Source organism: Quercus lobata, chromosome 6 (genome assembly GCF_001633185.2).
Source record: "Quercus lobata isolate SW786 chromosome 6, ValleyOak3.0 Primary Assembly, whole genome shotgun sequence".
Classification (NCBI taxonomy): domain Eukaryota; kingdom Viridiplantae; phylum Streptophyta; class Magnoliopsida; order Fagales; family Fagaceae; genus Quercus; species Quercus lobata.
The window spans coordinates 1,625,475-1,653,390 of NC_044909.1; the positions used below are offsets into that span (position 1 = coordinate 1,625,475).

General features: G+C 33.8%; 1 protein-coding gene, 1 long non-coding RNA gene and 1 pseudogene across 4 annotated transcripts; 1 reads left to right on the top strand and 2 right to left on the bottom strand.

Annotated features, from left to right (window-relative positions):
• The first annotated feature begins 7,580 nt into the window (after positions 1-7,580).
• LOC115994624 (vicilin-like antimicrobial peptides 2-3) lies at positions 7,581-27,809 on the top strand. The gene is given in 10 exon segments (XM_031118833.1): positions 7,581-7,975; positions 8,470-9,046; positions 25,825-25,848; positions 25,912-26,227; positions 26,360-26,535; positions 26,641-26,700; positions 26,702-26,725; positions 26,837-27,106; positions 27,211-27,520; positions 27,610-27,809. Coding segments are annotated over 10 exon segments (2,352 nt in total).
• LOC115994274 lies at positions 12,638-22,150 on the bottom strand. 3 transcript variants are annotated; one of them, XR_004093169.1, is made up of 4 exons: positions 21,889-22,150; positions 19,952-20,020; positions 19,015-19,256; positions 12,638-12,699 (listed from the first exon to the last, which is right to left on the bottom strand). It is a non-coding gene; the product is annotated as an uncharacterized LOC115994274 (long non-coding RNA). The 3 variants fall into 3 exon arrangements; XR_004093168.1 differs by lacking the exon at positions 12,638-12,699 and adding an exon at positions 15,794-16,014; XR_004093167.1 differs by lacking the exon at positions 12,638-12,699 and adding an exon at positions 15,795-15,976.
• Positions 16,027-18,138, bottom strand: LOC115994273 (annotated as a pseudogene).
• Positions 27,810-27,916: the final 107 nt, after the last annotated feature.

Sequence of the window (27,916 nt, forward strand, 5' to 3'; positions counted from 1 at the left end):
TGTGGCACCCTCACTAAAACTATTAGTAGATGTTCCAACTTCCAAGTAATTGCTTATGGAATTGTACAGCCATTTTTTGCAGAACCTTTGGATGATCAGTTATCATTGCCCATGACTGTCAATCAGTCATTTGATGGTGCTTCGTGACTTCCTAACAATGACCATTCTGTGAAAAAAATAAGCATTCTTGTAACTTAAAGCCAGCCATATTACCATAGTTTTTGTTTTAACACTCCATTTATTTTGAAGTAATATATTTTCATCCGTAAAATTTTACAGTTATATGTAAAATATTTTCACATATTTGGCGTGGCAATAGGTAAGATTTTAGGATACAGCAACTAATTGAAATTCTACAAGACAAAGCCCATAAGGTTAATACCTTCTTGACATATTCTCTATTTAAATTCACCAAACACAGAATAACAACTGACATAGAATCAATTGATAGCAAAAATGTTTCATAATTTTACCTCCACCAAAATTCAATCACAATCCCAATGCAAAAAAATTAACATTTATTGACAAAATGCAAAAAATTGAATAGGAATAGGGAATTGAAACTTAATAAATACATCATCAATCCATATAAGATGCAATATCATATTCTCTAAATCACACCTAAGGACAAATTAAAAGCAAAAATAAAATAAAAATTCCTATGCTATGAAAATAATTAGGAGTTGAGGCATATTAATTCTGAAACACATTTTCACCGGTGAATGAAACTAGACTTTCCACGTAACTTATAGCACATGTTGTTATCCACGAGTTTGGAAACTCTCTAAATTGAAGATTTTTAATTACTTTAGAGCCAAGCCTAGACAATAAGAAGATAAGCCAAGAGCCTCACGATATAGCCATACCACAAGGGTCTTAAGGCCCTTTCTAATGACTCACCTAGTCACTCAGCTTCTAGAGCATCTAATGTACAAAAATGAAAACTAGAGAGGGGTGAAAAAGAAAAAATTAAATTCAATATTTGATGTATTTATAAATGTCATCCATTCAATTCTAGTTTACCGTTTTTTGACTACTTTTATGAATCCAATACTATGTAATACCGCCATCATGGTTCATAGAAGATTAAAACTAGCATAGCTCAAGATTGTTAGCAATTCCATAGGATATAGTTTATATGCTAACTCATTACGCCCTAAACATTTTTTTTTTCATCTCTATCCATTTGTATATAAGACCTTTAAAAATATATATATATATATATATATATATTTATATATTTATGAAGACCCCTTAAAGGGCCGATATTAACTTACAACTAAAGTCTAAATATTTTGGGCTGAAGGAGGTGGAACTAGCCGTGTGGTGTTTCTTGGTCTTGGTTGGGAAAAGGTCTTCGACGTTCAAGAAGAACTCGTTCATTTCTTCCTCCCTAGCCCTGTCTTGTATTGGTTGCGGCTCAACCTCAGTCAAATTCTGTAGTAATTGCAACTCATCATCAATCAGGGCCAGATTCAATACACTACAACAAAAAATGTTTATTACAATGAAAAAAATTGTTGTAATAACATCAAAGTGATCATTGCAATAATTTATGCAAAGTGTTGCAATAAAATTTGATATAATAGGTTTATGTTAAAAAAATCTCGTTGCAAAAAACTTTAAATATTTTAATGACAATTTTGATGTAATACTATATTTGCTATTACAATAAACAATTTACTATTTCGAATATCTTGTAACAATAGACTATAATTTCACGAATTTTATTGCAATAGATTGCAAAAAATTAACAAAAAAAATTTTGGTCAAGTTATTGCAATGATATATTCATTGTAATAGATAATTGTTTCATATTTTTTCATTATAATAGATTGTAAAATAATTGGTATTAGATTATTGTAATAATATATTCATTACAACCTCATGTTTGTTATTGCAATAGATTGTAAAATAATTGATATTTAGTTATTGCAATGATATATTTGTTGCAATAAGTTAACACTTTGAAATTTCTATTGTAATAGATTGCAAAATAATTGGTACAAAGTTATTACAACGATTTCTTCAATTTAAGTTGTGCGCGCCAAAGATGAGGTTATTGGGTTGAACCTCACTTGGGCTCACAACTTACTTGTATAGTGGGCTTGGATATCCTACTTTGAGTCGTTCTAGACTCAGAGACTCAATGAGATCACTTCTCTCTCTCTCTCTCTCTCTCTCTCTCTCTGTTGTTTTTCTTTTCTATACTCTCTTTCTCTCTCTATTTCTCTCCCCAAAATTCCATCCCCTTCCTATTCTTTAGCTTCTCCTATTTATAGCTAATTATTAGTGGGAAGATTATCATTACTTTTAAAACTAGTGCAATGAGAGGTCCAATGTCGTTAATTGTAAGTGGGCGTTTAGGTGAGAGTGGCTTTGGAAATGGTTCCCACTTCAGCAAATGTGCTCGGCGGCAAAGTTCCCTAAGGCATTGCCGGGCACATAAATGGCGGTGTGACCGAACAACCGCAACCTTGCTCGGGGACGACTTGCCGAGCAATATGTGAGTTAGAATCAGCTGCCTGCTTCTCAGGTCTTTGAACAACACCTAGCTTGGGCTCGTAGCTTTTATGGGCTCGGGTCGGGATCCTGAGCAGAGCAAAGGTTGGGCCCCTGGGTCATACTATTGATCCATAGTCCAAGGCCCAAATGGACTTAGATATACGGGCCGTACATAAGTTATTGCGTAATTTAGTATTAAAGCCTCTATTGCAACTGTTATTTTAACTAATTATTATTAATGTAATAATTTACCACTTTTAAGTTATTACTGCAACGAATTTTAATTTGTGATGTAATATTATGTCTAATGGTATTAACACTTGATATAATAGACTTATTTTGATGTAGTGATAATGGTTGCGTCTTGTGGACCTATTTATGTTGTGTTTGATGGTGGGTTTGGACTTGACACTTTGGTAGTTGCTGGTGGATCTGGAGTGTTAGGGCGGGTATCGGATTGAGAAGTCGCTCATTACTTTCTTTTAATTTAGTATCGATTTGGGTTTGAACTTCAGGTAACTGTTCTTGAGTCTGACCTTGTGTTGCTTGTATGGCGGGCATATGAAGGAAATTTTCAAAACACATATATAACTGCTGTTTGATTTGGGTTTCAGCAACATGTTGCTGTTGCTGATGCGTTTGTAGCAAATTCTGTTGTTGATGTGCTTCCCCCACCAAACCATCCGGAAGTAGAAATCCTTGAGCATGTAGTTGAATTATAAGTTGGTACTTTGTTGGAATTTTGGAAATTCCCTCAAACAGGGACGAAGCTAGGATTCAATCTTAGAGGGGCCAAAGTTCATTGTTCAAGAATTTTAAAAACTAGTCGCTAACCCGTGCGATGCACAAGAAAGCTATTGGATATGAGATTTTAAAAACTTTTCATTAAACTTCCCACCACAAAGATATAAATTTACCAGAACACAAACTTTTAGTATGAAAACAAAGATAATGATATTTAATGGATAGGGTAATAACACAGGCTTTTAGAAGAAAACAATTTGTTTTGGAAATTTAGGAAAAGTCGGAAATAGTTAACCCGTATGCACAAGCTATTGGAGAGCTTTTCAAAACTACCACAAAGATTGTTTTAGTATGGATAATGATATTTAATGGATAGGGTAATAACACAAGCTTTTAGAAGAAAACAATTTGATTTAAAAAGTCGGAAATTTTAGCACAAGCAAGAGCAACTACAATTGTTAAGGAAGGATTAAAGGTCCTAGAAGAAATATTTTTTCCAATATTTGGGCCCAATGGTAGAGTTCAAAGAAGGCGACTTGTTACATAAAATTCTTCTCATTATAATCAAAATCCTAAAGTGAATATTCAATCCAAAAATGTGTAACCAATGTAATATATTGAAGTGTTGTATAGGGCAGAGAATAGAAAAAACATATTCTTATGACTACACCCATATAGCTTCTAAGTTCTAACTATTATGCTAAGTAACCAAACAATATTAGTAATCGAAAAAGTATCATAATCTAGCATACTGATTTAAAAGTTACAATTTCAAACACAACCTCACTATGAAAATTCCACCAACGTTCAAATATCACTTAGTTTAAGTAAAACTATAAAAGTAATAAAACTAACATTTGGAATAGAGGGTTAAAGCGTATCTTTTGAATCTGGAACACTTTAAAACAATAATAGAAAATTTCAAAACCAAATATAAATATATTAACATATAATACAGAACACTATTATAGATTTTATATCATACAAGGTTCTTAGCTATCTCTGCTAATTCCAATTGAATTAGATTTCTATTCTATTTGGTAACTTCTATCTCTACTAATTTTAATTGAATTTAGGTTTCTATTCTATGTGGTAACTTATGTCTCCTAATTCTAATTGAATTAGGTTTCCATTTGACCTGTAGCTTCTTCTCCTAATTCTAATTGAACTTCTCTCCTAATTGAATTAGGTTTCCATATAATTAGCATGCTTATAAAATAGTTTTGCATTTTTTTTAATCTTATCCTTTCTACTTAAGAATAAAAAAAATGACTTTATGAAATAAAGTCACCAGATTTTTAATTCATCAATAGAAATTTTTTTGAAAGGTTTGGATTGAAAGTTGCTTCTGTAACTTTGAATCTAAACCCTTGAATAAAAAAAAATTGGAAAAAAAAAGTCAAAATGTCAAAATTGTTGTGAGAGAATTTCACTCTACAATAACCTAGTGGTATATTGCACGGAATCTCCATTCATGAACGGGTGATGTTTAAGGATGTAAAAACCAATTAACTAAATTGTTTGATGAATATATACATTACAATCTATAATATAAGCCAAGAAATAGCAAACGAAAAGGAAACATAGAATATGTAATCTTTAAAGATTTTGCATAAGTACCAAGAAATATATTCACACGGACTATTAAAGGAAAAACAAACACAAACACAGACCATACAAAAACTACTATTAAAGAAAGAATACAAAAACTAAAGAGAGAAAGCTATGAAGAGAAATTTTCGTACCTTGAGAAAGAAGTGTTTGTAACAAAAAAATAGTTTGCGGCAACACACGTAGGTTTATACATATATAGGAGAGTAAGTCAGCACCTCCTTCACTGTGAAGGAGTTTGCATTGCATACAAACATGATTTAGAGACTTCCATGCCACTCTAATAAAATCCAATTCCTAACGTGACTCTTAATTCATGACAACCGGCTAAGTGGCATTAATCTTACTATACGTATCTATATATGATCTTCTAATATCTATCATATAAAATCAGAATTTTTGTTTTGTTTTTTTTTTTAAAATAATGCTGATGTGGAAAAAGAATCTAAAATAAAAAGAAAAATAAAATAGTGATGACGTGGAAAATTGTGGGAGTTTTAGAGGCCTCGGTTATATATATATTGATTTGGAATATTAATATTAGAGGTTGACAATGATGCATTATTAGCATTTATTTTTTATTTTTTATTTTAATCAATAATAGATATTTATAATCAAGAGTTTTGTAAGTCAATTGACACGTTTTAATATTTTCAAGGTCTGACTGAGGTTAGACCAATTTTTTATTCTATCCACATTGTATATATATTTTTAAATCTATTTATTCTTTTCACATAATTCTATACCTAATAACTTCATAATGCTATATATAAAAGATTCTTAAAAAAAAAAACAAAAACAAAAACTGTAGTTAAAAGTTCAAATCCATGTTTAGTATTACATTAATAAAAAAACTAAAATAATGGTTAATCAACATCATGCACTAATATTTAGCGAAAAAAGGGTGAGACAATTATTGGTGTCTTGGTTAAGGATTTTTATTTTTATTTTTATAATTACTTGGTTAAGTTTGAGGTAGCATAAAGATGTGAGATCTTTTCCTTTAAAAAATTGCCATTTTGAAAAAGTATTAAAAAAAGAAAAGAAAAGGAGATTTGTTAAACAATCACATGATAATGAACAATAATTTTGAGTCTTCAACTATGTAAATAATAAAATTTTTCCCAACACCACATTAACTTAGCTAAGGCACAAAGTTTATTACCAATAGACTAATCACACACATGCTTTGGTGGCAGTTTAGGTAAGGCACAAAACAGTAGATTGTTGTTGTTTCACACGTGTATTACATTTATGCATGCATGCCAAGTGTGTCCCAAAGTTAATAAAACATTAAAAATTAATAAAATTCTATCATTCAAAAAAAAAAAAAAAAAATTTCCACAGGTTGTGTTAAAGAGTAGCAGCTCTTTAACAAATAATTTTTTTTCATGGATTAAGTTAAAGACATCAACTGATCCAAGTTGCTGGTGAGACTAATTGGTGTGTGGATGGAGTGATTAGCAGCATATGAGTTATCTTTGTAACTATGGGGTGGAGTTATTTGAGAGGAACAAAAAGCTCTCAAATAAGAGGTAGAAATTGGGTAAAGATTATCGGGTTTTTGTGATTTGTTTTACTAGGGTTTATAATTGATTTGTTATATATATATATATATATATATATATTTATATATTTTACTTAGACCATGTCCAAAGATTTTTTCTTATTATTATTATCTGAATATATACGTGAATTGTTTTGTAGATTTTTCTTCTTGTTCAGATTTGTAAATTGTCCAAATGTTTAGCTAAAAGATTTTTTTGATATTCTTGGGACAACCAGACAAGGGATGATTTGATAATTTTTTTTCATTTTTTGTTTCATGGGTCAACTTGTAAATTGTTTGAGAGAGGGGGGCCAAGTATATTAATTTTAGAACCAAAAGTATATTTTTTATGCTAATATATATACTAGGGAATTTTTTTTCAAAGGCTGGGGGGCCATGGCCCCCCTCAATCCCAAAGTAGTTCCATCCTTGCCCTTAGAAAGCCATCGAATATATCCTAACGCTCCGTTGACTTCATCCAAAGCTCTGGCATTGGCATCAAATACTAGGGAAGTGACACAAGCAGCTTTATGTTGCTCTGGTATTCTTTCTAACAATTCTTTGACGTAAAATTCACCATAATGATTCACTATTTTCCTATAATCCGAGGAACAAGCGGGAAATAATTTTCTCATGGAACAATTTTCAGAACAAGTCCTCAAATGATATACATTATAAGCACAATTCATCTGATTTAAACAATAAAAAGAAAAAGAAAAACGATTAATTGAATTAAACAAACCATTTAGAAAGAATCTTTTAATTACTACCATTTTTTTAACATGAAGTTCATAATATCTGTATCTTACTAAATATATATATTCAAGAACAAATTTACAATTTAAAATCAATAAAAAGAAAAAGAAAACCAAATAATTCAATTAAACAGTCCATTTAGAAAGAATCTTTCAATTACTACCATTTTTTTAACAAGTTTATAATATCTGTATCTTTACTAATTATATATTCAAGAACAAATTTACAATTTACAATGCAATATCAAATTACTGACTAACAAAACAATAAAAAGAAATAAACATAAAAATTACAAAATTTTTTATATCATTTATTATATTTTTATCTATTAAAATTTTCAAAAAAAAAAAAAAATTTCTTCGAAGAAGTATAATCTAAATTACTTTTGGAAATTTAAAAAGGTAAATTTCCAAAAATGTGTAGTATGAACAAAAACAACTTAAGTTTGCCCCACATTTTCCACCGTAGAAACACTGTGGATTATTCTCGTGACCCACAAGAGCAATATCAACAATGCCGACAACGTTGTCAGAGGTAAGAACAAGGTCAGCATGAACAACAACAATGTCAAAGGAGGTGCGAACAACAAATGAGGGAACAAGAGCAAGAAGAAGAAAGAGAATGCCGCCACTGTACAAACACTATGGACTATTCTCGTGACCCACAAGAGTAATATCAACAATGCCAACAACATTGCTAGAGGTAGGAACAAGACCAGCGTGAACAACAACAATGCCGAAGGAGGTGCGAGCAACAAATGAGAGAACAAGAGCAAGAAGAAGAAAGAGAACGCCGCCACGTAGAAACATTGTGGACTATTCTCGTGACCCACAAGAGCAATATCAACAATGCCTACAATGTTACCAAAGGTAGGAACAAGGCCAGCATGAACAACAATGCCAAAAGAGGTGCGAGCAACAAATGAGAGAACAAGAGCAAGAAGAAGAAAGAGAACGCCACCACCGTAGAAACACTATGGACTATTCTCGTGACCCACAAGAGCAATATCAACAATGCCAACAATGTTGCCAGAGGCAAGAACAAGGCTAGCATGAAAAACAATAATGCCAAAGGAGGTGCAAGCAACAAATGAGAGAACAAGAGCAAGAAGAAGAAAGAGAACATTGCCACCGTAGAAACACTGTGGACTATTCTCGTGACACATAAGAGCAATATCAACAATGCTGACAATGTTACCAGAGGCAGTAACAAGGCCAGCGTGAAAAACAGCAATGCCAAAGGAGGTGCGAGCAACAAATGAGAGAATGAGAGCAAGAAGAAGAAAGAGAATGCCGCCACCGTAGAAATAATGTGGATTATTCTCGTGACCCACAAGAGCAATATCAACAATGCCAACAACGTTGCTAGAGGCAAGAACAAGGCCAGCGTGAACAACAACAATGCCAAAGGAGGTGTGAGCAACAAATGAGAGAACAAGAGCAAGAAGAAGAAAGAGAATGCCGTCACCGTAGAAACACTGTGGACTATTCTCGTGACACACAAGAGCAATATCAACAATGCTAACATTGTTGCCAGAGGCAGGAACAAGGCTAGCGTGAACAACAACAATGCCAAAGGAGGTGTGAGCAATAAATGAGAGAACAAGAGCAAGAAGAAGAAAGAGAATGCCGCCACTGTAGAAACAATGTGGATTATTCTCGTGACCCACAAGAGCAATATCAACAATGCCAACAATGTTTCCAGAGGCAAAAACAAGGTTAACATGAACAACAACAATGCCGAAGAAGGTGCGAGCAACAAATGAGAGAACAAGAGCAAGAAGAAGAAAGAGAATGCTGCCACCATAGAAACACTGTGGATTATTCTCGTGACCCACAAGAGCAATATCAATAATGCCAACAACATTGTCAAAGGCAAGAATAAGGCCAGCATGAACAATAACAATGCCAAAGGTGGTGCGAACAACAAAGAGAATGAGAAGAACGAAAACAAGAGCGCCAACGGGGACAATGGAGAGGCCACTTATTGGCATCAATTTTGAACTTTGGAGGTGTCTTCTAAGTAGTACCGGAAATCAGGTACGTTATGTTATGTTATGTAATATCGAATAATGTAAAGAGAGAGAGATAAGGGTATGCCATGTATGTATTGTGGCGTTATCTTTTGTATGAAAATGAAGATCTCTAGCTTTTTACTATGAATGAATAAAAGAGAAGTTGTCTTCTCAAAAGTCTCCTTTTTTTTTACTTGCCTTGTTCTTCTTTTCAATGTTCTCAAGTTTGTATATATACATATGGCTTCACTATATAATCATTCCAATAGAAACTACAATTTTTCTACATAAAACTTGAAAATTGATGTGGCGATGAATTTGATTGGCGGGCTTTATCCACTTAATAATTAAATATTTGTAATATATATATATATATATATATATATAGGGACAATCTCACTTTTAGTCCCTACATTTTGAACCTTTTCCATTTTGGTCATTACATTTTATTTTTTCCACTTTTAGTCCCTAAAACCAATTAGCGCGTCTCATTTTAGTCCTTTCCGGCATCTAACTAGCAGAAAAGGCTGACGTGGCAGCCGGAGCGAATAAAAAAATAATATAAAATGCCAGTCAACATTTAATTTTTTTTAAAATAATTTATAAATTTTAACTAAATAAAAAAATTAAAAACAGAATTAAAAACAAGAACACAAAGAACACAAAAAAAAAACCCAGAACCAAACACAAACTCAAATTTAAAAACACAAAAAAGAAGCAGAAGAAGGAATTCAAAATCCCAAAATGGCAGAACACAGGAGCATAGACCCAAAAAAATCATACATTCTCAAACCTTCGTCTCTCTCTCTCTCTCTCTCTCTCTCTCTCTCTCTCTCTCTATTCCAAACCCAACTCAAACACAAACCCAGAACCAACCATCACAACTATTCACACAGAAACAAAATACTAATCCCCCTATTTATTAACCCAGAAAAAAAGCTTAATAAGAAGAAGAGGAAGGGTGTGAAAGAGGGTTCAAATGCAAGAAGAAAGTTGGGAACTTTCGGTGTGTCCAAGCTTCAATAGCTACTCTTCTGATAAACTCGTGGACGTAGCTGCTAAAGTGACTCGCGAGTTTGATCATCGTGATCACGATGGTGAGGAAGCGTTCGAGGAAAATGAGGAGTTCGAGTTCGTGTCCGTTCGTAAAGACGAGGACCACGTGGTCGTGTTGGACGGTCAGATCGGTCCGGTTTTCCCGGTGTTCAATCGCGACCTTCTGTCTGATCAGAACCCCACCAAAAGTCAACAAATGGCTGACGGCCAGGATTTGAAGAACAGAGAAGAAGAAGAAGAAGATGAGGATGTACGGTGTCTTCGGATTCCGCTAAAGAAGCTGTTCAGCGAGGAACATGATCCGACGTCGTACTCTTCGTCGTCGTCGGAGGTGGATGAGCTGGAAGCTGTTCTGGGTTAATGATTTTTTTGGGTCTATGCTCCTGTGTTCTGCCATTTTGGGATTTTGAATTCCTTCTTCTTCTTCTTTTTTGTGTTTTTAAATTTGAGTTTGTGTTTGGTTCTGGGTTTTTTTTTGTGTTCTTTGTGTTCTTGTTTTTAATTTTTTTATTTAGTTAAAATTTATAAATTATTTTTAAAAAAATTAAATGTTGACTGGCATTTTATATTATTTTTTTATTCGCTCCAGCTGCCACGTCAGCCTTTTCTGCTAGTTAGATGCCGGAAAGGACTAAAATGAGACGCGCTAATTCGTTTTAGGGACTAAAAGTGGAAAAAATAAAATGTAAGGACCAAAATGGAAAAAGTTCAAAATGTAGGGACTAAAAGTGAGATATATATATATATATATATATATTGGTGATTGGTGACACATCAATTTATAGGTTCTATATAAAACGGAAACTTTACAACATTGATGTGTCGCTAATCACTAAAAGTTATAAACACATTCATTTATTATGTTTTGAAATCCATTTATAAGTTCTATGTAGAACAAAAATTTTACAAAATTGATGTCACTAATCACTAAAAGTTATTAAAACATTCATTTATTATTTCTATGAAGAACAGAAATTTTACAAAATTGATGTCACTAATCACTAAAAGTTATTAAAACATTCATTTATTATTTCTATGAAGAACAGAAATTTTACAAAATTGATGTCACTAATCACTAAAAGTTATTAAAACATTAATTTATTATGTTTTGAAATCCACCGATCACATTTATTGCCACATCTGATTGTGAAAGTTATGCAATAAAATTTGCAATATCCTTGCATTACTCATTTCTTATATTGTGTTTAAAATTTAACAACTTAATTTGTAATAACACTAATATCAATATGTAGTAAAAATTTGTGGTATACTTGGTGAGCAATTCTGATTCCTCTCATAGGAAAAAGAATGGATTCCACAATTAATTTAATTAGTAAAATTACTATTATGTGAGCAAAAGGATCATTGCTCTCCAATATTTGAATACTTAGTAATGTATATAACAATTGCGAAATAAAAACAACAATTACAACATGCGTGGTAGGAACAAAAAGACAAATTAAGCACATCTTTAAAAATAAAAATAAAAAGGTTTGTTGCATAAAGAATATTTACCTTAGTACATTACCAAAGACATGAGAAATTATTAGAATCTACTAGGGCACCACATGATTGTACTGAAGTGCTCCTCTCAACCAATAATTTATTTTTGCCATTTGATCATTTGGTTGAAAACAGATTTAACCACAAAATTAGAACACTAGTTATAAAGAAATTTTACTAAATAGGAAAAATTAAATTCAAACACCTAGTTTTCAAAAGTCGAAATTAATTTGAAATTGAGACAGGACATGCCCACTTCAAGTTTCATGATTGACATTTCAAAAGTGAAATAGATTGGCTAGTTTTGGATTGGTGGTGGGGAGAAACGGGTTTAAGGGTTTAGGTTCTTTTATGAGATAACACAACGAGATGAAGGTTCTCGATAAGGTGTTTTTTTTTTTTTTTTTTTTAGTACACACACACACATATATAGATATACACACACTACAAGATATTTGGATATTTTCAACGGTTAAAACCGTTGAAAAAAGTACTAAAAACTATTGAAAAAAGTATTTTCGACAGTTGGAGTAACCGTAGAAAATCATTATTAAAAACCATGTCAAGAATATTTTTCTACAGCCTATGAAACTGTTGGAAAGAGTTTTACACCTTTATCAACTTGCACTCAACTGTTGATAAAGGGTATCTTGACATAAGTTTCAACGGTTTGTAACTGTTGAAATAAGTATTTTCCATTCAAAAAAAAAATTTGGATGTGATCTTGCACATTGATCAAAATTTAATATCCACATTCAAAATATAAACATTAATAATGAGCAATTTCAAAATTTTACTAATATAATATAATTTACAAAATAAAAAATATCTTGGACATATTGCCTCAAATTTACACAATATGCATTTGTTTTGGCCAAAGCAAATGTGCAGTATGAACAAAAACAACTTAAGTTTGCCCCACATTCACATTTTCCAACTGCTCCTCACCACCTCCAGTTACCTATAATAAGTAAATTGCATACAAAAACAACTTAGATTTTGTATACAAAACCACTTTAGAGAAAACAAAAGACCTTTACTTTAGAAAAAGAACAATACACCATGTGAATAAGACCTTTACTTCAAAGAAACTTTAATTACTTATTAGCCTCTGAACACGCGCTCACGTAAGTGCTCAAAGACTCTTCTATTTTTTGGGTAAAGGTTAATTTAAAGCATCCATTATAATTTATGATTGTGGTACTCTTCATCCATTGGTTCATGCCTTATAAGGCATGAAGAGGAAAGCTTTCCTTCCAATGTGGGACAAGGGAATTCAATGCCAAAGGCAAGGTTAGGCAAAGCCAAAAATACCAAAGCCCTTGGCAAAGAATTCTTAAGCTCCTACAATAAAAGGATCCTTTTATTGTAGGAGCTTAAGAATTCTTTGCCAAGGGCTTTGGTATTTTTGGCTTTGCCTAACCTTGCCTTTGGCATTGAATTCCCTTGTCTCACATTGGAAGGAAAGCTTTCCTCTTCATGCCTTATAAGGCATGAACCAATGGATGAAGAGTACCACTAGCTCGGTTAATGATTATTACATTTTCTAATCACAACAAAACCTAGGGGTGTGATGAAAGATTATTTCGCCACACAATACTCATCACAACCCTAGTTTTTTTTTTTTTTTTTTTTTTTTGTGATTGAAAAATGTAATAATTAGAAATTATAATGGATGCTCTAAATTAACATTTACCCAAAAAATAGAAGAGTTTCTGAGCACGTGTGTGAGCGCATGTTCAGAGGTTAGTATTAATAAAATTAAAATGTAAGGGTGTAAAGGGGATTCTTGAATAGATATAAATAAATAAAATAAAATAAAATAAAACAGATGTTAGGGATGGAAGAGGAGGAATCTTTTTTTATTTTTTTTTTTAAGAATCAAAAGAGGGGGAATCGGTTTAATTAATTTGTACTAATATTACATTTACTAAATTCTAAACTAACTAAAAATTCTGTTCTATCTCCAACTCTTTAATCTATGTACTCCTTAATCCTTACCATTTCCCTTAAAATTATTAGGCGTTTAACCAAACAATTTGGAATTTGGATAACTACCTCCAAATTCACCACTTTATCTATCAGTATGTGATAGACTAAAATATAACAAAATTGCTACTTGCAGAGTTATCGAAACTACATATTTACATTAATTTTGGTTTAGTTTTATTTGTAGGCTGACTTGGTTGCTTAGTGGATTGCTAATAATTGTTTTTAGGATTGTTGTGTTTGTTTTATCTCGACATCGTATGTGTTTAAGTTTTTGTGATAATCTTGGTTCTTAGAGATAGTTGAATGTATTTGCATATTCACATAATAATCACATGTTTGATATTCTATAGGTTTCCTCTAGATCCTAATGCTGAAAAAGAAGTAGTGCCATTTAGCAAAAATAAAAGACATAGTGCCAGAGAAAAAGAAAAAGTTAATAATTTACATGCATTATAATTTAGAGTTACTATATTTTTCAATTGTAAAATAAATAAATAAATAAAATCCAGTGATGAAAACTTATTTCACCTACATTCCTAATACTCACCACCTATAACCTGCACGCATAATACTAACCACCTATGGGAAACCATTGACACGGGCAAGTTGAACCCATCAACCAAACTCACATCATAGTAATGTAAGTTTGATTTAGAGGTTCCAAATGTCATTTCATCAACTGTGGCCGGAGGGACTGCACCAATGCGTTGGCAATGCAAAAGGCCAGCATAGTCACCAGTTTGGCATGAACCTTCGCCAATATCTTCATCAAAGCAACAACCTTGTCTGCCCCATACTCTTTCAGACCATCTTTCCGGAACTTCAAACACTACTTCTTCACCACTATTGAGATGAAAGCCACCATCTATTGGGGTTAAATGGCCTACAGTGGCAAGAAGTCTAAGCCATATATGTCCCATTTGCAAAACAAATTAACAACAGGCAACGATGTAAGTTTTTCAACTATACTATACATAGTTGAAGGGTTTTAAAGATTGCCATGTTGTGAGAGAAAATAGTGTACCTGTGAAGGAAAGGGAGTAGAGAATGTAGAAGAAGAATTTAACTAAGGAAGTTGGCATTTTGTTCTTAATTTGTTTTGAATAGGAACTGATTGCTTGCACTTTTGTGTTTTGAGAAAGTGATCATACAGGGAGAGTGAGAGTGGTGAAGTGGGTTCCTTCTTTTTTGCCACAATGAAATGATACATCTGTAGAATAAAGCAAACTGTATGATGTTTTAAAAAATTAATTACATTTCTAACTGGGAACAGGTTTTTATTATTATTATTTTTTTTACATATTCAGATAAGGGGAGCAGGTTTTTTCTTTAATAAAAAGTATAGACTTATTAAAGGTTAAAAAATATAAAAAAGCAAATTTTTTTTTTTTTTTTTTTTTTTGAAATCGTGAGATTAGGTGTTGGAGCATTTCAAATACCTTGAATAGGGAGTGTTCCTATTTTGTAGGTAACGTTTTAGTACAAGTTAGACATGTATTTTTACCTGTCTATTCTTAAGTTTTGTCTCTACTTAAACTTAGAGGTGCTAGGGGTATTTTGGAACAAAAAAAAAAACTGGTCCAAACAGATGCAGCCCCTTAAATAGTAGTATAGATTATGAAGCAAGAGCATGAGATTTAACATATGAGTAAGCCAAATCTGTGGACCTATTAACTAAACTATGGACCATTTATTTTAACAAGCCCATCACCTAAATTACTAGCCCAAAGAAAGTACAACCCAACAATTAGCCCATAGACTAGAACATTAGTGCTTAAATCTCTTATGGTAATGTTTACTATGTTCACTCTAGAACCCCAACCTAAGAGCGTGCAGAGCAGCGGAGCTAAAAATTTAGCTATTTGGCACCATAAAAAGTTACTTTATCTATTTTACCTACTCACTTTACAAAACATCCAGCAGCAATGGATCTATTTTAGCTTTTAACACAATAAAATAATATAAATATTACAATAAAATAATATATTTACTGTAATAAAATAATATATCTACTACAGTAAAATAATATATCCACTACAATAAACAATAATCACAACCACCGCAACCGCTACCGCCCCCACTACCACCGCCACCAACTCTTCCACCACCGCCACTGAGAAGAAACTTTTGAGACATAATTGTAGGTCATATTGAATAAGCTTATAGGTCAGTACCAGCTACGGCAATTGCTGCAATGATTTTTGGCATTCAAGTCTTTAACACTTTGTTGTTGATGGGTTTTGCTTCTGCAAAAATAGGCAGTCCATGTGGTAATCCACGAAATCTTAAAAATAAGGTCAAGTTTAATGAAAGATTCATGTTTGTCACAGCTAGCAAGGCTAAGAAGGCCACGTTTACCATGTTAGCAGCAAATCGTTTTTTGATTAATGTACATCTGATTCTAAGGAAAAATTAATGGTTTCAGTTTTCAAATTATGTCTTCAGTGCATAAAAGGCAAGAGAAGCAAAGCAAAATAACCTTCAACATTTATCATCGTGTTCACTTTGCAACTAGAGATAACAGCAGCCGTACAATTTGGTGGTTACAACTTGCTACTCCAAATATTAAGAATATGTTAAGGGTATATCAATGTACTCAAATAGTCAAATTCACATTATAATCAAGCATTTTGATACTAATAACTATGGAAAAACTATATCTTGTAACGGATTTACTTCTTGACCCAACAAAATCAACTGCAGTAAAATAAGTAATCTGAATTAGACACCATGCACGAAGAGAGTTTGCCTCGTTCCAATTGAAAAAATTCTCTCCAAATACAATTAGAAAGCAACCGTTGCCAAAAATGGTTTGTAAGTGAAACAAAAATAAAATCAAATAAAGTACTTAACCATTTGAATTTCTTTCTATTTAAAGCCACATTTCTCATAGAATGTTTTATTCTCCAAACTGCAGTCAAGAATCACCTTCCATCAAATGAGCATGCTCTGTGAGGAACGCGATAATTTTCTTGCGTAATTTCAACCCTCGAGCATTGGAGTCAATCACAACATCTTCAATGTGCCCAACTTTGCCACAATTCCTCAAAAACTTTTTCTCAATGAAAATGCTCCCAGTTGCAATAATTTTCCTATGTTAAGGACATATTTTGTGTAATTGACTAATCCTTTGACAAAACGCATTTTACTTGTATTTAGGTAGATCTAGGATATGTTCAATACTTCAAGAAACCTTGTTTCAAGGTCAAGTGTTGAAGTCATCAAGTCTGTCCAAGAAACAAGTGAAGAAGTGCTGAGTTTTTAAAGCTCGATAGCTGCTCGACACCTCTCGACAGCTAGGCTATCTATCGAGCCTCTTAAGGTGTTTCTTATCGTAATCTCAACACCTTCTCGATAGCTGGTCGGTCGATCGAGAAAGTTCTTGTCCCCTCGATAGCTTCTTGACACCTGGTGAATCGATTGAGCCTCATCTCTTGTGTCTGATGTTTTAATCTTCGACACCTGGCTCGACACCTTATTTGTCGAGTTTTACGAAATTTAGTTTTTCAGATCTGATTTTCGACCCATGTTTATGTATTTGTGTAGGGTTTCTTTTCTCACAACCCTAGACCTATATAAGGCTTATTTTAGAGGCTGTCACATAAGAGAATACAAGGAGAACATATGCAAAAGGTGATCGAAGCCTTATTCTCCCTGAAAGAAGTTACTGCGTCTTTGCGTTTTAGGGTTTTGTAATCAAGTACTTCTTGATCTTCATTATTGATGAAGTGAAGAACTTTGCAGCCAATATTCTTCTTCTTCTAGTTGGTGAGTGAGTCACGTATTGGGATTCGTGCAAAGGAGTTAGTCACGTGCTGGGATTCATGCATCAAAAGAGTGACATTCATATATTGAAGAGTTAAAAGGTTCTGAAGCAGTAGAAGGTTTTTGCTGTGAGTTCATCTACGAGATTGTAGAGTCTAGGGACAAAGGTTTTGTACTAGATCTAAAACTTCTCTTTACTATAGTGGATTACTTTTCAGAAAAGTTTTCCCCCAAGTTTTTTACCGTGAAACTAGTTTATTTTATTAGTTTTTCTGGGTTATCATATCTTGTCTTATTTATTTTTTTTGCTGCATGATTTTGACATGATATTGATATTTGTTTGTTTTAACAAATTTTATTAATAATAAATCTAATTAACAACTTGGATTTAAAACTTGTTAATTCTATCAACCGGGGTCTAAATTTCCCAACATCCAGAAGATTCATCTTCTATCATAGAAATAATGTGGTCATCTCCAAGGGCATTAAGCTCCCAAAATCGATCTTCAAAGTCTTTGACAGATACAGAGTCACAAATAGTTAGTTGCCTCAGTAGCTCTATGAAACCCTTGTTTTTGTCTAAAATCAGTAATTTTCAGACTTGAAATTTCTACTCTTCACTAGACGAGTTACTGGCATGCATCTTTTTGAAAGTACTTCATTTTTTGCCTAACTTATTAGGAATTGGAACCATTCATTAAAATAAGGACAACTTGCAAATTACACCCCTAAAGTTTGAAGGTGATTGGATTTTACACCCTGAAATTTCAGAATTTAGATTTTACCTCCTGAAGTTTGGGGTGTTTGGATTTTACACCCTGACGTTTCAGAACTTAGATTTTACCCCCTATATTTTAGGAGTGTTTGGATTTTACTCCCTAAAGTTTTGTGATGTTTGGATTTTACACCCTAAAGTTTCAAAATTTGAGAATGTAAATTTCAAACAACCCTAAACTTTAGAGGGTAAAATCTAAGTTTCGAAACATCAGAGTATAAAATCCAAACATTCCAAACTTCAGGGGGTAAAATCCAAATTATGAAATTTCAGAGTATAAAATCCAATCATCCCCAAACTTTAGGGGTGTAATTCGCAATTTACCCTTAAAATAACTAAAAAATGATTTTTTTTATTTATTTATTTAGCTTTTAGCTACAGTGCATAGCCATATATGGCTGTGCACTATAGCAATGAAGGTAAAAATTTTACCTCTAGCTCCACTATTGCAACACTCTTTTTTATATGTAGTGATGCTAAAAATAGCTTTTTAGCACCACCATTGCTAGTGCTCTAACATGTCTCTCCTCTTTCTTTTTATTTTACCGGAATCAGTTCCTTTAATTATTTCCTTTTAACAATATTCAATATTTGTCCTAGCTTACAAACATTTAGAACCAAAATTCATACAAAAAATCAAGCATAGTTAATAAATTATTTAAAATGTAAGTTACCAAAAAATAATTATACATTTAAAATAAAACATGACCAAAAAGAACAATACACCATGGTTGCTGATCATACCTTGCTAGTGGCTATAAGCATTTCAAATGCTTCTGTTCCATGTTCTTCAAAATAATTTTCTGTTGTGGCTAGAACATCACCTGCCTTTCTAAAGAGCATTTGCTTCTCTTTGTTCCATGTTCTTCAATATAATTTTCTGTAGCTGCTATAACATCACCTGGCTTTCTGAAGAGCCTTTGCTTCTCTTTGTTTACCACTACTGCTCTATGTACAACACTCTTTAGCCTTCCATTAGTCCACGCCTACAAAGTAGGTAGTAACTATAAGTGTGTTAATTGAAATAAATACACCAAAAAGTTATTATTTGTTAACCTCAGTAAGATTATTAGTCTTAACAAACAATTTAATTTTTCTAACATTCAAATCTTATTTGTTGCCAATACGAACAAGTGGTAGAACTTAAACCCTAGATCATATAGAATTGAGCAGAACATCTGACATACAAGTGAGAGTGAGTTTCTATCATTCTCTGTAGTTTCTGAATGGGTTGGGGGTAAATGGGGATGGAGCTGTCAAATTTTAAGTGAATTAGCGATGGGGAAGAAAGTTTGTCCAAACACAAGTACAGAACAATATTGGAAGGGGTCTCATATGGGTGGCACAGGAACGGGAGAGGAGAAATTGGCCCCACCCCATTGTATTCCCTTTTAACCATAGTACTTAACCTAATCTTAATAAAATAATATAGAAATTTCTTAAATTTCAAAACTATTTCCTAGAGTACCATTTGCCTATCTCAAATTTCATGTGCGTGTAAACAAGCATGCATGTATATTTGGGATTTTCTTTAAGTAAAAAAAAAAAAATGTCCCTACAATATTTGGAGCAATTACAAATTAGTCATAAAACAGTGTACAAAGACAACAAGTCTGTCTTGCATTAATGTGCTATGTGCAAGAATAAAGAAATTACCAAAATTCAATGCATTTCTTATTACCTCATGGGAAAGGTTGCCGACATAGATAGTAGTGTGTGCTGGATTGTTTTCAGGAGCCTCCTCATTGATCTACAAAACAAATAAAACATAAGAAACTAACTGTCAAAATCCAGATATTCCAAACCAATTCTAGTCTAGCATACTTTAAATTAGAGCACATGCTTTGGGATACAACAGGAAATAATTCGAATTTAATGAAGCCACATAATATATGAGCTTATCTCTTCTGACACAACCTGATATCAGTTATGATACTCCTAAAGTTCTCGTGAGCCTATTGAGCTATGAAATTTCTTAAGACATATCATGGACATGAAGAAAAGGAGACTTCTTACTCCAAAGCCCTTTATTTTACATTAGAAAACCATTCCATATATTAAGTTTGGCGAAAAGGATTTTATGTGGGAAGTGAACATCTGGAGCCTAGATTTTATAGAAATCCATAACTTGGTGACCTCTGCAATGGTTGTGGATAAATGTGATGGCTTCTACAATTTGAAAATTATAGAAAGCCATGTAGTGGCTAATCTTAAATACAACTATACTCTTCACAATGAAATATTTAATGCACTACGCATATGATTATTGCACTTTAAAAAATAAGTTTTAGCTATTAGACGTTTCCACTAGCAGTAAGTTTTAGGCGACTAACAGAATTTCAAAATGGCAATAAGTTTTAGTCCTTTGCCTAACCCCTCTGTAATTGAAACCTATTCAGACTACTCTTCTCAAGACCCTTCTTTTAAGGTACTACTAGCACTTGATTTGGCTGAATTTTCATAAGTCAACTTCTTTGTGTTTATTAACTTAACCAAATCCCATGGGCACTGTAAATTGGGAGCTATATTAATACTGACTCTTGACAGCCAAATAGATAAAATATAAAATAAAATAAAAATCAAATTAAGATCCGCACAAAGTTGAGACCCTTTTTGCAAGTGCCTTTGGCAATAAAGATCCACCCTCCAAGAAATGCAGTACACTATTAGAAGAAACAAGGAGTATCAAGCATCTTATCAAGCCTATAAAATAAAATGGCAATGACAAACAAAAATTGAACACATCATAGCATAATAACAAAGACAAAAGATTGTCAAGGATAGAATTATCAAGTTTGTTAGTCATTCCACTTTTCTTTGTCCCATCTATTTCCTCCTCTCCATTTCTTTCATTTCTTTTTATTTAATGGCACTAGGCAACCAAAAATTGTACTGCCTTTCTATTCCCTGTGGGTCGAGCAGCAATTTTATTGGCACGATTTTCTATGAATCTATCTAATACAAAGTTGAAACCCACCTTTTAGAAAAACTCATCTCTCTCTCTCTCTCTCTCTCTCTCTCTCTCTCAGGCTTTGCCATTTTCTATCTTGCATTGCTCTTTGTGCTCATGGAAGTCAACAAACCTATTGCACCAGCAAGCCCACCTGGTCTTAGTACTGCAAACAACCACACGCAAAAGCACCATCACTTACATTCCCAAAGCCATAGCCACAGCTACCACCATGGCATTTTCCCCTCCACTTCCATTCTTATACTCATCAAATCCATCATCTTTATTATCCTCCTCTTTGCCATAATTCTAATCATTGTTCTACTCAGAAGACTCAAATCTGCTAAAAACAATGGCGTACTTTTGCCTACTATATTACCAGTATTAAAAAAAAAAAACGTGAAAGTAGTGATTTCACCAAGTTTATCTTAGTCTCAACATGTCTAATTACCTCATCACCATACCCATGGATCGATTATGTGTAAACCCTAATTTTCAAAATCCTCCAAATACAGGGATTCTAAAATTGAAAAAAAAAAAAAAAATCAATAGCGCCGAGATCCAATAATCAATCAAATAGATGAGAAAGCAAGAAAAATCGCATGGAATTTAGAGATCTAACCAGAAATAGAATTACAAAACTAAAACAGATATAGAAAATCACTTACCGAAGCCTTGAAATTGAAATTTTCCAGTTCAAGCAGACGAAACCAAAAGAAATCGATCTACGTACTTAGGTTTTCCTAAGAGAGAGATGAGGGCGTTACAGAGAGAGAGGGGGAGAACAACGCTACTGAAAAAAGAAGAAGGGAGAATCAGAGTAAAAACATAATTTCATAGAGGGAAGCGCGTTCCTGATTTTCTACATTTACAAACCGTGGAAAAAAAAACATAATTAGCAATATCAACATTTATCCACCCGTGGATAAAATTTTGTCAATTAAAATTTATCTCAACAGATATCACAACTTTTGAAATAAGTATACCAATTTCCTTTCTTTAGCTCCATAGTTGCATACAACTGTAGAAAATTAATGCTTCTATCAACATTTTTTAGTAAATGTAGATAAAAATATGTTGAAAAAGCTCAAGTTATTTGTAGTGATCAATTAACCATTGTCCATTTGATCCCTTCCAGGACTCTCAAGACCCTTACGAAGGCTACAATTTGGACAGCCCATAGACCATTCTGGATAGCACCAGTTACTATTCAGAACAGTAAACATGTAACTATTCAGAATAGTAAACATGTAACTATTCATGAACAATACCAGTCACTATTCATGAACAGTTCTAGCACTCAACTACCACAAGCAGACAAAAGACAGAACACTATTCATGAACAGTTCCAGCGCTACTTTCCAGAATAGTGATTGGTACTGTTCATGAATAGTGATCTGTCTTTTGTTCGCTTGTGGCGGATTAGTGCTGGAACTGTTCATAAATAGTGAGTGGTGCTGTTCATGAATAGTTACATATTTGCTGGTACTATTCTAAATAGTGACTGGTGCTATCCAGAATGGTCTATGGGCTATCTAAATTCCTAAATGAAAACAAACTATCTATTCTGGAGAATTAAGACTGACACGCTGGAGGAGAATGCCACCATAACCTATGTTAGAGGCATCAGTCTGGACAATCTTGAAGGAATATATTGAGGGAATTCCTAAACAAGGGTGTGTCTTGGCATATTTTTTGATTTCTTTGACGACTGTGGTATGGGCTGGAGTCCAAGGAGATGGGTTGGTTTGAAGTCTATCAAAAAGGGGTTTGCATTACTGCCTGAGATTTTGATAGAAATCTGAAATATAATTGAGAGATCCTAGAAATCTCTGAAGCTAGGTTTTGTCTAGGATTTGATCTAGAAACTTATCTGCAAACTGGATAGCTCTATCTATGGGTTTGATTACACCATGATGTATATCGAAACCTAAGAATTGAAAAGGGGGTAAGTTACAAGCAAGCTGTGAGGCTGACCGGGGTCATGTGATTACAAAAGTAAAAGCCGACTAGGGCATTACAATTGTAAACTAAACTGAGGGTTGCCATCTTATTACAAGTATTGGGTTGTAAGGAGAAGGTATTACAAGGGTTTGCTAAAGATTAGCCTGTGAGAAATCCTAAAATTGGACCTGTCTTCAAAATGGAGCTTTGGCATCCTTATATAGAGTACTGGAAGAAGCTTGGGATCCTCTGAAGATTTGCTAAAATTCCAGAAGGTGAATTTCTTTTACTGAGGGAGAAAATCTTTTCCACTGAAAGCAAACAGTGATTCTAGAAAGTAGTTCTGGTACTGTTCATGAATAGTGTTCTGTCTTTTCTCCACTTGTGGCGGCTGAGTGCTGGAACTGTTCATGAATAGTAACTGGTGCTGTTCAAGAATCGTTACATGTCTGTTGGTACTATTCTGAATAGTGATTGGTGCCATCCAGAATGGTCTATGGGTTGTCCAACAAACTCTAATGTGAAGTATGAAATTTGTTGAATTGTGAGTTGTGTTATTCCATCTCAAAACCAATTAGTGATGAGGAAGATATACTTAAATTTTTTATGGACTTCAACATCACACCACATGGACTTGTTTTTAGAGTGGTTGTAAGGAGTCAAATTGTGACTCAATAATCCCTCCCTCACAATGACACTTCCGTGACTCAAACCCATGACAATGACTCTAATACCATTTAGCAGACCGTAAGCTATGTCATTCCATCTCAAAACTAATTGGTAATGAGAAAGACACACTTAAATCTTTTATGGTCTTTGATAACATATCATGCAGACCTATTTTTAAATTGATTGTAGAGAGTCAAATTGTGATTCCAACAAAATTGGGTACAGATTGATGCTTTTCGTTACCCATCCTCCCCTTCTAAAAGGTTAAAGAATGAGGGAAACATTTATAGTGATTTTGGAAATGATAATCTATCAGTAATTGGTTGCAACTTGTGCCATGCATGCACGATGGGGCTTTTCGCTAGTAGAGAGTTCAGGTCTAAAGAGAGAGGTGATGAGTAGTTTAGACAGCTGAGATTGATCTTTGTTTTGGTGTTTATATCTCACTGTAAATTTTGTTTATTTTGATAATAAAATTTCTCTTTTGGTATATTGTCATTGGTAATGTTGGGTTGTTTGTTTTTCCTGAGTACACGAGCTATATTTGGGAAGTGTGACATCTTCAGTCTCATTGAGTAACAAGGCAGTTTGTTGGTAATGTTATTTGGTTAACACGCTAGTTTGTTGTTTCTGAGTATATGAGCTGTAGAGACAGTAGAGTGTATAGCATCTATTTTGATTAACACTTTTTTAGAACCCTATATATATATACAAGTAAATAGAAAGGGAAAATTGAGATAATAAGATTTTTTTTTCGTAAAATAATAAGATAAGCTTCTATTATTATTATTATTATTATTTTTATGGATAAAGAGAGATTTTATTGCTCATTGGTATATGAAAATTATAAACCCAAAAGCTGTGGACACGTAGCGGCTGCTAGCATGTCTTAGACTCTCAATTGACAGCAGAACAAAAATATCAAGACTAGAACCTGTGAAATTTTTTTTTTTTTGGCCGTTTCAACTTTATGACCGTACTTGTCGTGGGGTAAAGTACGTCCAATTCTCGTAGGAAGAACCTGGAAATTGGGAGATAATGCTCCAAGTCAAGGACGGAATTAAGATTCGAAGTCAAGGAGCAAATATAATTTTTTTGAGAGGGTAAATATAATTTTTTTTAGGTTTATTGTCTAAAATCTTAAATATATACTATACCTACTATTTAATATTTAAAAAAAATTTGAGGAGTCTCATTATGTACATGGCTCCGTCCCTGCTCCAAGTCTGCATAATATTACACTATCTCTACACTATCACTCTAGCTCTATAATGATATCAGAGAGAGAGAGAGAGAGAGAGATGTAAGTTTTAAATCTTTATTAGCTCAGTAAGGAAAAGTAGGAAAGGGAAACTAGAGTCAGACTAAACTATAGCAAAGTTTTCTGTGCCACTACGTGTGTTGTCCATATTTTACTTCACTTCATGGATGACTGTCGCCGCGTCCCTCAACCCAAAGCCTTGTCCTTTATTAGAACTTCCATGCACACAAACACGTAGACACCTGAGTTGGACCTCATGTACAGCTAGCTCCTCATTGCTATTCCCATAATGATCATGTTATTGACATTTTGGTTTTTGCACCACGTCAATTTGTCACATAGGAGATAGGACACTAGTCACCTTGCATGTTAACATACCAATTAGACAATGTCCATGCAATGTTTAAGCTAGCTCTTGGGACTATAAGTACTTGACCCTTTTGTGTTATATCTTTCACACCATCCAGGCAAAAAAGAAAAGAAAACCATGATATTCAAGGCTAAGGTTCCTTTGTTTTTGTTCCTTTCATTTCTTTTTCTAGCCTCAGTGCCTTTTACTCTGAGTCATAAGTCTGAGAACTCGAGGTATGAGCAGGAGTCATGTGTGGATAAGTGTCAAATGCATTATGTTGACCTGGACCAATACGTTCAATGTTTGTTGAAGTGCCAGATGGGTCAGAGGGAAGGAGGTCGTGATGTTGATGAGGACAGCACTGAGAACCCTCGTCGTCGTGACCCTGAAAGGCAAAGGCAGGTGGAGTTCCAGCAATGCCTGCAGCCTTGCAAAGAAGAAGGTGATCAAAGAGTGCCGCTAGAGTGTCTGCAACGCTGCGTAGAGCAACAACAACAACAAGGCAGAGGAATGGGACAAGAGGAAAACCCGCACAGAGAAAGCAGAGGCAGCGAGGAGATGCATTCACAAAGGAATAATCCTTACTACTTTCACTCACAAAGATTGCAGTCACATTTCAAATCCGAACATGGTCACACTAGATCTCTTGAGAGGTTCACAGAAAAATCTGACCTTCTTCGTGGCATTGAGAATTATCGCTTTACCGTTTTCGAAGCAAATCCTAACACCTTTGTTCTCCCACACCACATCGATGCAGAAGCTGTTCTTGTTGTCGTAAATGGTAATTAATATCTCTCTATCATGTTTTTATGAAAGAAAGCTTTAAGATCTCTATTTTTTTTTTTTTTTTGAACAATATATAGTGTGAAAATTTGTTGAACATGGTTAATTTTTATTTATTTATTTCTTTTAGGAAAGGCAATTATCAAGGTTGTGCAGAAAAACAGAATAGAATCCTTCAACCTTGAGTGTACAGATGCGTTTAGGTTACCTGCAGGGACTACTGTTTATATAATTAACCGAGACAACAACGAAAGGCTAGAAATTGTGAAGCTCATCCAGCCAGTCAACAATCCTGGCCAATTTAGGGTGACTACATATACTAATTAGCATAGCCTTCTTATCCTTTGTACTTTTCTCTTTTATTATATTTTGTTATGCATATGTATAAATTTTGAGTTTGTTTTTTAATAGGGATACTATGTTGCTGGTGCTCAAAATTCTGAATCATATTTAAGGGCATTCAGCAATGAAATTAATTCTCGAGGCTTCTCTAAATGTATGTAAGCTTTTTCTTATTCATTTTTTTAAGTGAAAATTTTAGTTAATCTACTAGCAAATAATTCATCTAAATACTAACTAAATAGGGGTATCACTGTATTATTAACAGACCAACAGAGATCAGTTGCAAAACTTCTTTAGACAACAGAAGGACAATGATGGCCATATAGTCAAAGCCTCACAAGAGAAGATCATGGCATTAAGTCAACATGCCATGTCTAGCAGCAGGAGAGGTCGCTCCTCTGGGGGTCCGATGAGTTTGCAAAGACAAAGGCCTTTATACTCAAACCAGTTTGGACGGTTTTTTGAGGCTTCCCCTGAGGAGCATAGGCAACTGAAAGACATGGATGTCTTGGTCGATTATGCTGAAATCAAACGAGTACTACACATCTCTATTGCAATTAAACTATATGGGCATTAATTTTCTTAAAAATTAGTATTGCTTTCCTATAGTTGATGTTGTTCTACTAAATTATTATGCAGGGAGCTATGATTGTGCCCCACTACAACTCAAGGGCCACAGTTATTGTGTATGTGGCAGATGGAACTGGGAGCTTTGAAATGGCTTGCCCACATCTTTCAACGCAAGGCCAAGAATACGAGAACAGAAGAGAGCAAGAGGAAGAAGAGAGTGGTGGACAATACGACCGCGTCACTGCTCGATTATCGCGTGGAGATACTTTTATTATCCCGGCAGGTCATCCAGTTGCTGTCATTGCCTCTCAAAATGAGGACTTGCGCTTAATTGGGTTTGGTGTCAATGCCGAGAACAACCAAAGGAACTTCCTTGCAGGTAAGTCTCAACTTTTGAAAGCAACATTTGCTAATACAAGATATGTTGAAAATGTAACATTGTGCAATGATATTTTTTAATAAATGTAGGGCAAGACAACATAATTAACCAGTTGGAGAGAGAGGCAAAGGAGCTTGCCTTCAATATGCCTGCAGATGAGATAGACCAATTGTTCAGAACAAACCCGACTGAGTCTTACTTTATGCCTATAGATAAGCAAAGTGATGAACGAAGACAAGGGAGAGACCAACTATTGACATCAATTTTGGACTTTGCAGCTATCTTCTAAGTAGTAACGGAAATCAAGTCAGTGGAGGAGAGTGTATGTTATGTAATATATATCAAATAATGTAAAGATGAGTAAGGGACTTAGGGTAAGCCTTCTACGTACTGTGG